At 44.4% G+C, this 12,400-nt stretch overlaps 1 protein-coding gene across 1 annotated transcript in view; it reads left to right on the forward strand.

The window, feature by feature from the left end:
• The first annotated feature begins 5,368 nt into the window (after positions 1–5,368).
• The window catches only part of NPC1 (NPC intracellular cholesterol transporter 1), a 29,380-nt gene continuing 22,348 nt past the window's right edge, over positions 5,369–12,400 (forward strand). Inside the window, exon 1 of the mRNA XM_067290633.1 lies at positions 5,369–5,485. Coding sequence (XP_067146734.1) covers positions 5,396–5,485 — 90 coding nt within the window. The 5' untranslated portion in view covers positions 5,369–5,395. The remainder of the gene's footprint in view (positions 5,486–12,400) is intronic.

The raw sequence follows: 12,400 nt of genomic DNA on the forward strand, positions 1-12,400 counted from the left end.
TCTCTCTATAGGCTCTCACTTGGCCATGCTTCTGTACCGGACCCTATTCACTGGCACAAACTTATAAAATTGACAAAAGGTCTTCAAAGTCCATGAGTAAACAGGCTGATCCTCAGGTGAGCTGTGGCTCATAAACCTGCCTCCTGCTCCTCCACTCAGTGAGCTTTTGGTAGTGCCCATAGCGACTCTCCTGTGACTGTCCTGCCCATATTCTCCACCTTGACAGCAAATCCTAACTTACTCATCAAGTGGCACCACAGTGCTCAAAGGGACTCAGTAAACTAAAGATGCTAATGGGAACCAGGAGCAACATACAACTATTAGTAGGGGTGAACTTTGAATTTTGTTAGCATAGCAGTGCTTATGGGTAGTATCTGGCCTGAGTATACACTGCATGTATTTGCTCACAGCAAAGTGTAGTCTCCCCAAACTCTATTGCAATAATCTGCATTTCTACAGTGTTTTCCTTCAACAGTTCACTGTTACCTCTTTTTGAAGATCTTAGACCACATGTTGCCATACAATTGGCACCACTTTACAGAAGAAGAAATTGTACTGGAGAGGTTGGGACCGGCCTAGAACTCTCATCAAGTTTGTAACAAAGCCGGAACAAACTTTGAATCATTTGAATTCAAGTTCCAAGCTTTCACTAGTAGAGAATAAATAACCACACCCAGAACATGTAATAAAAATGAAGATATTCCAATGACCTCAGTGATAAATGCAGAAAGGATATGATATTAAAGAGTGACTATAGGACTTGGTAAGGTTAGATAGGGACACAGTGGAACAGGTTTGTAGAGCAGCCATACAAATACATTAGGGCAGATACGATGATGAAAAGATAAAAAGATTTGATTCAGCATCACCTGGCATATTATATGTATATTTAACTGACTGTTGGCAGCATCAGGCAGATTGCTGTCAGCTCCCTCAGTTTGACAAGTATTATGCTGGTTTAGCTGGAAAAATATTCTTGGAACATGTGATAGTGGTTTGGATCAGCTCTACAGAAAAGTGGAGGTGTGTGAAATTGGGTGAAACTTGCTAACCCACATGTTGCAGCTTGTCTTCACACAGACTGCAAGACTTCCAAGGAGTGTATCATGCTTTCCTATGTGCTTGTGCAGGGTGTTGCTTAACATAGATCCCACTTCTTGCGATGGCCTCCAGGCGATATCGCAATACAAATAATAAAGGCTCATAACAAATTGTGGAAAAAAAACAGCAATGGGCATTTTAATTGACTTTCCTGCAAAGCGGTCACATACTGTGCTTCAGTCTGTATGTGCAAGTAAGTCTTTTGACAGACTGTAATCTAGAAATTGCAAGGTCACTGCCGTTAGACTCCTTCTGAGTTTCTAGTGAAAGCAGCACACAGTTTCACTTCCATACTGGGTAAAGCAATGGAAACACAGTAAGGCATACGCTTCTGAAGGCAAAGCTCAGGGCTGTCTGTCCAAGAAGCAGAACAAAACGAAGCAGGTAATTATTCTACAATAGCTCTCAGGCAGACACCTTTACACCAAAGGGGAGGTGTTCAGTGAGGGAAACAGTTTATTTGGTCCTGATGGGCAACCAAAGGACTTGTTTGGTGTGATGGGGGCACCAAAATGGCATTCTACGCTGCGAATTAATTTTGGCCTCTTCTTCCACGTGGCAGCATTTAGTTTTGTGTACACTGCTGAGAACAAGAATAACTATTACCCATTAGCTTTCCAAACAGACAGTCCTTAAAAGCTATGCACAATCTTGGGTTTTAAAAGGAGCCTTATAAGACAAAATTCAGTCCACGCTCTTCAGCGAGAGCAGATGGCAGTGGGGACGGTCTCTTTTGGGCCATGTCCCACAGACTTGGCAATGAGTTGTTAGGTGCTTGTGACACTGATCTAAGTTAACCGTTCAGGGCTACTTCTTCCCTGCCCAGAAGGAAAGAGATAACTTTAAGATGACAGAGTTAAAGGTGCTAACTTAACTGTTCTGTAATACTCATGGAAACAGTGCAACTACACTTTTTAATGCCAGGGAGCTGATACAGTTAGTTCCATATCCTCAATCTCTGAAAGCTGCAATTAAGACTGAAAGAATACCCAGCTCTGTGCCCCAGGAGATGTTGCACAGATGCCCTGTCTGGGACTGGTCCACTGGCTAGGAGGAACAGAAAGAGATAAATGTTCTAGTTTCCGCATCCGTATTACACAAGATTTCAGAACCCTCTATGACTAGAGATGGCTTAGGTAGATTAGCGTTTATTAATCAGTCTGTGTGTATATACCACTTGGCTTCAGCTTTTGAGTGTAAAAGAGTTGGCAATCTCTGAAGGGATTGCACTAGAAAAACAACTTGAATTTGTTTAGCCATCTAAATACAAATATCAATCAGAGATTTAGACAAGTATTAAAATATTCCCTCCTCTCTCAGTTTATGCTGTAGGTGGTAGACAAGTGTGATGTGATGGACTTAATTTACACTAGAAATTGTTGCTCTAATAGAGCCAATTGTGTTTGCGATATTATAAATTGGTTCACTCTCACCTATGATCCTTAAATGATTTTTTCTCTTTGGAATTCATTTGGGAAGAAAATGCCATCTCTGTTTAGTCAGTTTTGCCATCCTTTACCTTTTTCACAAGCATTGAAAGGTTCTTACATTTTTTTATTTGTAACTATGAAAACTATGCCCATTGTATCCTTTGTTTATGTGGAGTCCCTAGAAAATGTCAAAACTCAATCTATTCCTTTTAAGGATCATAATGCATAGTGCTGAATAAAACTTTGATTTATGACACCAAAATTAAAACACAGTATAACTTTAGGTGCTTTTGCTTTGATTAGCACTTACCAAATGCAAACTCCTGCACCTGTGATGAAATAATTCCATGGAAAAGTATCATCTGGGCACTGACTGGATAGAAAGCAATTTTGCAGAAAAGAACATGGTGGTCCTGCTGGAAAACACATTGAACAGGAGTCAGCAGTGTGCCCTTGTGACAGAGGTGGCCATTCTGGGTTGTAGCAGCAAGAGTGTAACCAGTAGGTCAAGGGATGTCATCATTCCTCCCTATTTGGCACTTGTGAAGTGCTGTGTCCAGCTTCGACACTTCCCAGTACAGGAAGGACACTGACATGCTGGAGCAAGTCCAGCTTATGGCCACCGCGATGGCTGGGGGCGCTGGAGCACACGAGGGCAAGGCTGAGAAAGCTGGGTTTGTTCAGCCTTAAGCAGAAAGCTGGCTAAGGAGAGATCTTACTGCTCTCTACAACCACTTGATGGGAGGACACGGAGAAGATGGAGTCGCACTCTTCCCAGCAAGGCACCGTGATAGCACAGGAAGCAACAGACTCAAGCTGGAACATGGGAAAATCTCTTTAGATACAAGAAAAAATGGTTTACTCTGAGCGTGGTCAAATACTGCAACAGTTTGCCCTGAGAAGCTGTGAAATCTCCATCTCTGAAGCTATTCAAAATCCAACTGGAGAATTCCCTGAGCAATCTGATCTAACTGGATCTACTTTGAGTAGAAAGTTGGGCTAGATGACCTCCAGAGGTCCCTGCTGGGACCTCAGTCCAGCTGGGACCTTGGTCCTGTCAACCTAAATTAGCCTATGAATCTATAATACCAAGAGCAACTTACATTTTTGTCAACAGATGGCAATATCAGCCAAATCACATATTTTATTCCAGTTGTATCATGTGCACTAAACAGCCACAAAGGCAGGAAGGTGGTGGGGAAATCATAGAGAAACTGCGAATGTGTCACACCCTGCTTTTAGCGTGTTTCCTTTGAGACAGATTACAAACAGATTTAGCAGGCTGGAACCTCTTTACTTCTAAATTTGTGATTACATCAGTCAGGTCACTCAACATCAGCACTTTATGAACAACAAACAAAATGCTGCAAGCCAAACTCCCCTGCATTAAAAAAACCCTGTGAAATCAACACCAAGAACTGTTTTCATTCCATGCAAACTTGTCGGGGAAGCTATTTTTACTCTCATTTTGTTGTAGCTGTACTGTAATAGTACTTAGCCACATGGTCAAATACACATGGGATTGGGAGACTAATGCTTTAAAATCATGAATCGATAATTTTAAAGAAAAATTAAGAAGCTTTTGTCTAAGCCAGTATTTTTAAAACTACTTAGACATTTATAAGCTATATAATATTCCATACTCATAATATAAATTGCTAATATACTGCTGATACAACCTGCACAGAATTTTTCATTCTGAAGAGGCCCAGCTTGCTCTACAAAAATTAACTCGGCATACGAAGCATTCGCTGAGCCTTCACTTGCTGTCGGAGCATGGAAACGGGCTGTCACAACTGCAGTTCCCAGGAAATGGCAGATCATAAGACCCTGGCAGATCACAAGACTCAACTAAAATAAGAAATTATGAGTAGATCAGTTATTAAACAGGCCCGGTCTGAGTTCCCAGCCTGAAGTTTTCTGTGGGCTTGTTGCTCTTCCCGGGACCTGCCTGCGCTGCTGCCAACACCAGGCCATGGGGAACAAGGTGCGTGGGCCAGCGCGGCTTTTCCAAGGCCGAGCGGTGTTTATTTTCACCGGCTACTGTGCCCACGCCACTCTCCTGCCTGCTTCACGGTTGCGGTCACGTGGCGCCGATCCCCCAGACAAAACTGGAGAACTTTATCGGGCCTCTTATCGCTATCTCCCAGCGTGGTTTCGCTCAGGAAAGGGAACAAGCGCACAGCTGCTCACTGCAGAGCTGCGGCCGTGAGACTGCCCGGGCCGGGATGAGCAGAGCTCTTCGCCAGCGCTGCACCTACGCGCAGGCCTCGCCGGCGCCCGCGCCGGGCCCCGGGCGCTGCGGGGCGGCTCAGCACGGAGGGCGACACGCCACCCTGTGCCACGATTTGGGGGGGGGAGAGGCGGGCCGCGGCCCTGAGCCCGCCTGTGCTCCCCCAGAGGGGCCGACTCCCCCCTCCCCCCCGCGGCAACGGCCGCGCGACCGTTGGGGGCGCTGCGCGCGCGCCAGGTGCCGGGTGCCGGGGGGGCGGGGGGAGGGGATCCCGGGCAGGGCGGACACCCCCCCCCGCGGCGCGAGGCGCGGCCGCGGCGTGGCGTGAGGCGCGGCGCCCGCCCCGCCCCGCCGCGGAGGGGAGGGGAGGAAGGGGAGCGGAGCGGGGCGGCGCCCAGGGGCGGGGCGGCGGCGGCGGGCGGCCCCCCGCCGCTCCTCGAAGGGGCCCGCCGCGGGGCGGGCGGCATCGCGCGGGCTGCCGAGCAGCGGCCCTTCCGGACCTGCGCGGGCGCCGCCGGCCGCCGCCGCTTTCCCCCCGCCTCGCCGCCGCCGGCCGCCTCCTTCCCCGCCGCCGCGTGCTCCGCTGGCAGCGGCGTCCCGGTGCTGCCGCTGCGTCCCCGCCCGCGCCGCCATGGGGGGCCCGCGAGGCGGCCCCGGGCGCGGCTGCCGCCGCCTCGGCCTGCTCGCCCTGCTGCTGCCGCTGCTGCTGTGGCCCCGGCGGGTGAGTGCCGGCCGGCGGCGCGGGAGGCCGGGCCGGGCCGGGGCCGCCCGGCGGGGCCTGGGCGCTCGGGGAAGGGGCGGTTGTGGAGGGGAAGGCGCCGGTAGCGGGCGGGAGGGCGGAGGGAAGCCGCGGTGTCGCCCCGCGGGTGCGCGTGGGGGGAAGCGGCGCTGACCGGGAGCTGCGGTGGCCGCAGCGAGGTGCCGTGCGCGCCGGAGGGGGAGCGGGGACGCCGCCGGGGGAGGCGGCTGTCCCGTTGGCGACCCGCGGCAAGTGGGGGCTCTAGCTAGACCATGGGAGAGGCTGCTGGGGGGGGGGGGCGGGCGTGAGGCTCGCTGGGGAAAGCCAGGCGTAGTACCCAGGTGCCTCTTGCGTATGCCTGCGGCTTATCCCCTTACTCATCTAATCCAATGCTGCATGAAGCCTCCGTGCAACAGGAGAAACTTCTTGGGGGTGGGGGGAGAAGGAGGGAGCTTTGCTTCAAAGTCCCAGTGCAGGATTTAACCGGAGGTTCAGCGAGCTGGTTTGGGAGCGCTTGCTGTGTGAAAACAGGTGGGCTGAAGTGCTGTGCAAGGCAGACTAAGCAAACTTCTGCCCCGTCCTGCTCTCCTGCTATTGCATAAAAGGGCCGCTGCCTGGGATGCTGCTTTCCTGTGATGTGCCCTGGTTATGCAATGCTTGGTGCATGTGAATAGCTGTGAAGTCACATGTTCCTGCAGAGGTTTGTGTATGTCATCAGCATCTGGTTTGGTTTGCTTTAAGTATTTCTTATGCTAGGTGATAGCTTCCTGGAAGTAATGGAGCTTGTAATAAGACCTATACCACTTATTATTGTGCTAATACAAGGAGTATACATTTTTGTAAAATTTAAGGAATAAATTAGACTTGTTCTGTGCAAATTTACTGTAAAAGAAGGTAAGGTGAAACCTTAACTTCCTTCCAATTAGTTCTCAGTCATATTTTCTTTATGCTGGGGTTTCAGACAGGAATAAGATACTCCTTGTTTCTCCAGAGAAACAAGGAGTATCTCAAGCTTAAGTGCCTTTCTTTCCTCTTCTAACAAAGTGATTAGAAATGTACTGTCTAGGTCAGGTTTTATGCTTGACAAACCTGCCAGTCTGAACAGGGTTTTTTTAGGTGTACTCGGTGTCTTCTGTTCTAGTATCCTTTTCAAACAGCCTTTAAAGAGCTTGAACAGAAAACTATATGCATGTGCTCCCCTATTACAGGAGAAGCTTGTATATATACTAATGACTTGATCTTCAGGTGGGTACATAGTGAACTTAGCACCTTCCCAACACTCATTTACATAATCTTTTGGGAAAGAGACCTTGCAGCATAACAAGGCGTGTCCTAGGCTAGTGCAGGGGAAAAACAGAAGTGCTTTACCTGTTCTGGTGACAGAATGCTGAACTTGAGCTTGAATGAAGTTCCCTTAAGACTTAGAGGATCCTTGTAGAGCAGTGTCTGTGGCCTTGTGGTCCATAGGAAGTTCATATTGCAAAATGACTTCACAAAACTAAAACTTGTGTGCCTAATGTAAGAAAGAAAACTGGAGGTGAGGGGGGAGTGAAAACAAACTTGCTTAGAATTTGCTGCCACTAATTCTTGTTTTTAGCCAACAGAGTGGGCCTTGGTATCCTTCAAAGATAAGTTGGTCCTTCAGTTAGACCGAGTGTAGTGTTAGATGATGCTTGCAAAAGAGAAGCATTATAAAGGTGAACTTGTTTTCTCCCTTAAGTATACAGGTAACCTAATGATTGCATGCTTTCAGTTTTATTGTATATAAACCAAAGTGCCCTCTGTCATGCTTCATCTAAAAACAAAAGTGTATTAGAGTGGCACTTCAGTTTGTGAAAATGTAATGCAAGATTGCAGTGAACTTAGTGTTCAGCCTGTGTAAGGTATCCTTGTCTCTGAACAAGGCGTAGTATGGAACTTGTGCAGGTAACCTATCGCAGGTTGATAGTTAACTACACATTATTACCATCTAAGTTTTACACTGCAAGTCTCTCTGACTCCTTTATTCCCATTTCTAAATGTCTTTATATAAAATGTGGATTTAAGGGAGGATGAAATCTTGAGACTGTTTTTGTTGCCTCATGAACATCTGTTAATGTACTGGACTACATATTGTGTGATTAATGCCAGATGTTTTCACTGATGTATAATAATACTAAAACACAGGCTGTCAAATCAGTAGCTAAGCAAGGCTGAACACCTGTTCCCATTGGCAACTAGGATCCTAAGCTATAGGATCAAATTAACTTGAGTGCTTCCAAAAACCTGCTGGATCGGTGGCAGGTTCTGTGCAGTCCTGAACTTGTGAAATGGCCTGCAGTTGTGTGCAGCATTACCTGACCTTCAGTGTAAACTTCTGAAATCTCTGTGTGGAGGAACTTGCTTGGCAGGGATGGCAACATCACTCCAGAACAAAACAGTAAGAGTAGTTACTTCCCACAAAACTGGGAGTGACTTGTTCATAGCCTTTCTGGCTAGAAAGTGAAGACGACCTCTTTGAAGGGGAGAGGTGAATGTGAGATGAATAACTAGTAGAGCTAAATAACACTTTCTTGGGCAGTAGCCAAAACTGTTCATGTCCCTGTTGTGCAGTATCATTACTTGTCCTCTACAGGACATCAGAGGTATTTCGGTGCAAATGGCTTGAACTACAGACAGCTGCTAGCTAGGAGCCCTGTGCTTTCTTGATTATGCATGCTGTACTTCTGTTCTCCCCCTCTCCCCCCAGTAAAGCCAAACTGCTGTCAATTAACACCAGCTGGCTCCCACAAATACTGAGTTCTTGTCATTATTGCAACTTTCTTTTTACTGAGTCTCTGTGGTATCCAAGGATATCACCTATACTTGGCATAACTCTAGAACTGTGGCTTGCTTTGGTGGCCAGGACTAGTTAATGATTTTTCCTTCCAGAAGGAAACAGCCCTTTTTGTATGGGCAAAGGAAAAAGAAAACTAGCTGGCAAAGCTTGTTGCTGGTTTGGCTGTGTTTGAACAAATTATTGTTAGTCTCTTCCAGTAAGAATTAGAAGCCTGTAAGGTTTCCTTTAGCCTGTGTACCCCTTCTGCAGAGTACTGTGTGTAGGCTGCCAGATAGTGTATAACTATTGGGGCAGATCTGCAAACTTGACTTGGTTGCCTCTTTCCATAAACTTGACCTTACTACTTATTAATGATTACATAGTACTGGCTGTTCCCTTAGAGCTTAATTTATTAACCTAGTGGGCAATATCAGTTATTCTAGGTGATGCAGCCTAGATAGTTAAGTGTTTCTGTGGGGCAAAAAGAAAGTATGCTGGCTTCTGGAATCTCCTTTCTTGCCTTACAGGGTCTCAGATGCCGAACCATGCTAGATAAAGAAGGAAGGAGAAACAGCTGTATCTGCTGTTGATTCTTCTCATACATTCCTCATCTTAATTTCAAAAGCTGAGCACAATGTTTGCTTGTCATCTGGTATTTGCAAAATAGCAGAAAGTCACTGTTTCTATAAACAGCAACATCATTGTTCGTTGTCTGCCTAACAGTTATGTATTCATTTGTTCAGTGATGGCTAATGCTGCTAGAACCATTATATTGGTCTGTAAGTTTCTTCAACTGCACGTTGAAACACTTAAGTAAATGTGTTACAATCTGTTGGAACACTAGTTTAGTCCAAGGCATTATAATTTCTTTGTAATAAGAATGAAAAGATAAGTCAACAGATCTGTCTCCATGTAGAACCTTACTAGTCAGGAAATGGCCATATAAGCTCTTTGAAGTCCCTTGTTAGGACTACTGGAGCCCGGTCTACTTTGAACTGAGGTTAAGTCTCTCCTCAAGCAGAACAGTTCTAACAGAAGCAGAAATATGCTTCTCTGAACTCTGTGGATGTACTAAAGCCTAGCTGGTGTACTGTCAGATGGCTTTTAAGCTCTGCTGGGGGCAAGGAGGAAAGGCCTTAATTTCAGGTTATGCTGCTACTGGATTGTAAAGTACTTAAGGAAGTCCTGTCTTTAAAATATGGAGGACTTAGTATTATTGTAGGACACCCACATCAGAGCCTTGCAGGGTATCTTGCCTTGTTTAGAAGGGAGTTTTGTTAAGCACAGTAGTTGTTCATTTAATCTTGGGGTAGTGAGGGCTTTCATCCATTGAAGATGATTGTTCACTTAAATCTTTAAGTGATTTGAAAGTATGGTGACTTTGCAAGTAGTAACTTTGTTTTATTATGTGATTTACAGCCACGCTACTTTCTTTCGTATCTCTTTATGTAACAGTCAAGATGGAGTATCTTAATGTCTTTCTGATGCAGAAGAAAGAGTACTTCTCTCATTCTGTATCTTACTCTGGCCTTTACTAGAGGGTTTGGGCGGAAGAACTTTCAGCTATATCTTATCAATGGTAGAGTAGTTATTTAGTTACTTGAGATCCCTGAACGCTGGTTGAAGACTGGGAGGAGACTAGCCCTCACCTCCATAACTTTTGGCTAAATCATGTGATGAGCATGCAATTAACTTGTTAACAGATGAAAACTGCTGGTGACCTCAGATTACTAACTTCAAATTATTTGTCTTTTTGTTTTTGGTGTACTGATTTTGCACAACCACTGTAAAACATAAAACCACAGCCTTATCAGTTCTGAGAACAAACTTCTAACTTACCTTGCATTAGTGAGATCCTATAGGTTGTGGCATAAAACTATCTAGACTTAATTGTCACTGAAATTGAATATTCAGTGTTCAAACTGAAATAAGATGGGATATTCTAATTTGTAGCTTTAGGTCTAAGTGCTCTTTTACTAGTTAGAAAGCAACTGACCTGCTCATCTTTAAATAAGGTCAAGTTTGAATGAGCATGTTAATTTCCCATGTTAGGTTTTATCCATGTGGAACTCAAACTGTTTTCAGAGCCATATTCCTACCTACTCAAATTACATAATTGTAGACTAACACTGATAAAGCAAGATGGGATATTTTGGCTTATCTTGTTGGTTTTGCTGGATTTCTACTTGTCATGACCAAATGTGTCTTGTGCTGAGTAAGTTGCTTTATATTCTATCCTGAAAGTGATGGCAAGAAGATAACGTTCTAGGTGAATCTATAGGCCACTGCATTGTGACCTAATGTAGCTTGTATCTTATTGTATTAATCTAGATACAATATTATTATTGTATCTAGATTATTACATCTTTCTGTGTAGTTATATACAAGAAAGTGTTAATCTGAAATGTAGATAACCTGTCTTAAAACAGCAGAACCTATCAGTGAGCTTGATGAAGTAGCAGAAATCTGCTTTGAGTAAGTCTTTTTATAAAAAAGCTGTCCGGACAAGAAACTTCATATGGGGTAAAACTGGTAATGCAAAACTACTTTTCTGGTAGAATTAAAATTTTTCATAAAGAATAGGTTGATAGTTTTTAATAAAGCCTGCAGAGTTGAGCAAGATCTAGCATTCATTACTAGATTACAGGACCTCATGAAGCATAGAATTGGTGTTTTTGAGGTGTGATTGCAAACTATTCTAGACCAAATGTTAGAGACCAAGCTGTGATGGAGGGGATACCTAAAGAATTCTGTCCTCTTAGTATAGTAATAGCAGCTCTAAAAATCCTTTTTTTTTCTTTTTCCAGGAATAGTGATAAATACTGAATCTGTGCTTATTTAAGAAGTATGATTGAGTCACTTCTTACAGGGGTACATGCAAGTACCTAACCCTCTTGCTTCCCCTGCTAACAGATAGTTTGCCATTTAAAACTGAGCTTACATAGCTGTGAGGGAGCAGAGGTGAAGATACTAATCTAAATGTCTAAATACACAAAATGGTTGATCTGTTTGGACAAATTAATACATAGTTTCTGTTAAAATAGTCTTCCAGCTGTTCTGGGAATTTTTTGCTTGGGCATTGTGCATTCAGTGTTTAAAAAGTACAATCCTAAAGGGGTGCTTGTCAGCATAGGCATAAGAATATGGTAACATTAGCAGCTGGCTACAGGTTTAGCTAGAAGAAATGCTAAAGTGGACAACTGAGGGTGATCTGTATGGGTGGTACTTAAACTGACTTTTGGCCCTGGCTTATGGTGACTAACTTTATATTGGGCTACATTGCCTAGTTAAACTAAAGTATGAGGAAGCAATTCTAACAAGTTCAGATAAATTGGTGATGCTTCTGTCCCAAAAAAATGTTCCAATTACCAATGTGCTTCTTGAAGAACTGTTGGTGCTATTCACAAAAATGGATATTGTGGGAGCACTGTTGTAATTTTGGGTAGCTATTGGGTTATGAATAGAGCCTTTCAGGGCCCTCTGATCAGTAAATTGTTATTCATAGTCAAGCACAAAACAAAGTACTTTGTCCTTGCAGTGTAAGCATGTGTTGTTTCTACAAATACTAGTCAAGGCTGTTCAGGAGATAAAAAATAGGTCAGTTTTCTTAAACTGTATCATGCAATCTTCTGATCAGAACTTGCAGAAACATAGTGAATGTTTGTGCAGTCTGCATTCTGCTTGCAAGCCAGATGCTTCGTAAAACCTTGGAGCTGTATTAAAGCTTTTGCTGTAAATCAGTTTTTGTTATTGCATTGTTCCCTAACTGTTTAAACTTTTAGAAGAAATCATCTTAGTTTAGAACTGTGGATGTCTCAGTATCAGACCCACTGAATATAAATTTATGGCATGCAAGACACTAATGTGACTTTTCAATTTCTCCTTTGTCTTTGCCTGTAATCAATAAAGAACCAGCTTGTGAACATTTCAGTAATCCCTTATAGTTTAAGAATCTTTAAAGTGAGACTTCAAAACTCTGGTCCTTGTTACTCTGCACCTTGATCTAGTCTTGTGTTTGAATGCCATATTAAGTGCTCTTGGAAAGCCCATCTTTAATTTGTCACAATACAGGGAACTTTATGGTGAATGGAGAGCTGTTA

The sequence above is a fragment of the Apteryx mantelli genome, chromosome 2 (assembly GCF_036417845.1).
Source record: "Apteryx mantelli isolate bAptMan1 chromosome 2, bAptMan1.hap1, whole genome shotgun sequence".
In the NCBI taxonomy this organism is placed as follows: Eukaryota; Metazoa; Chordata; class Aves; order Apterygiformes; family Apterygidae; genus Apteryx; species Apteryx mantelli.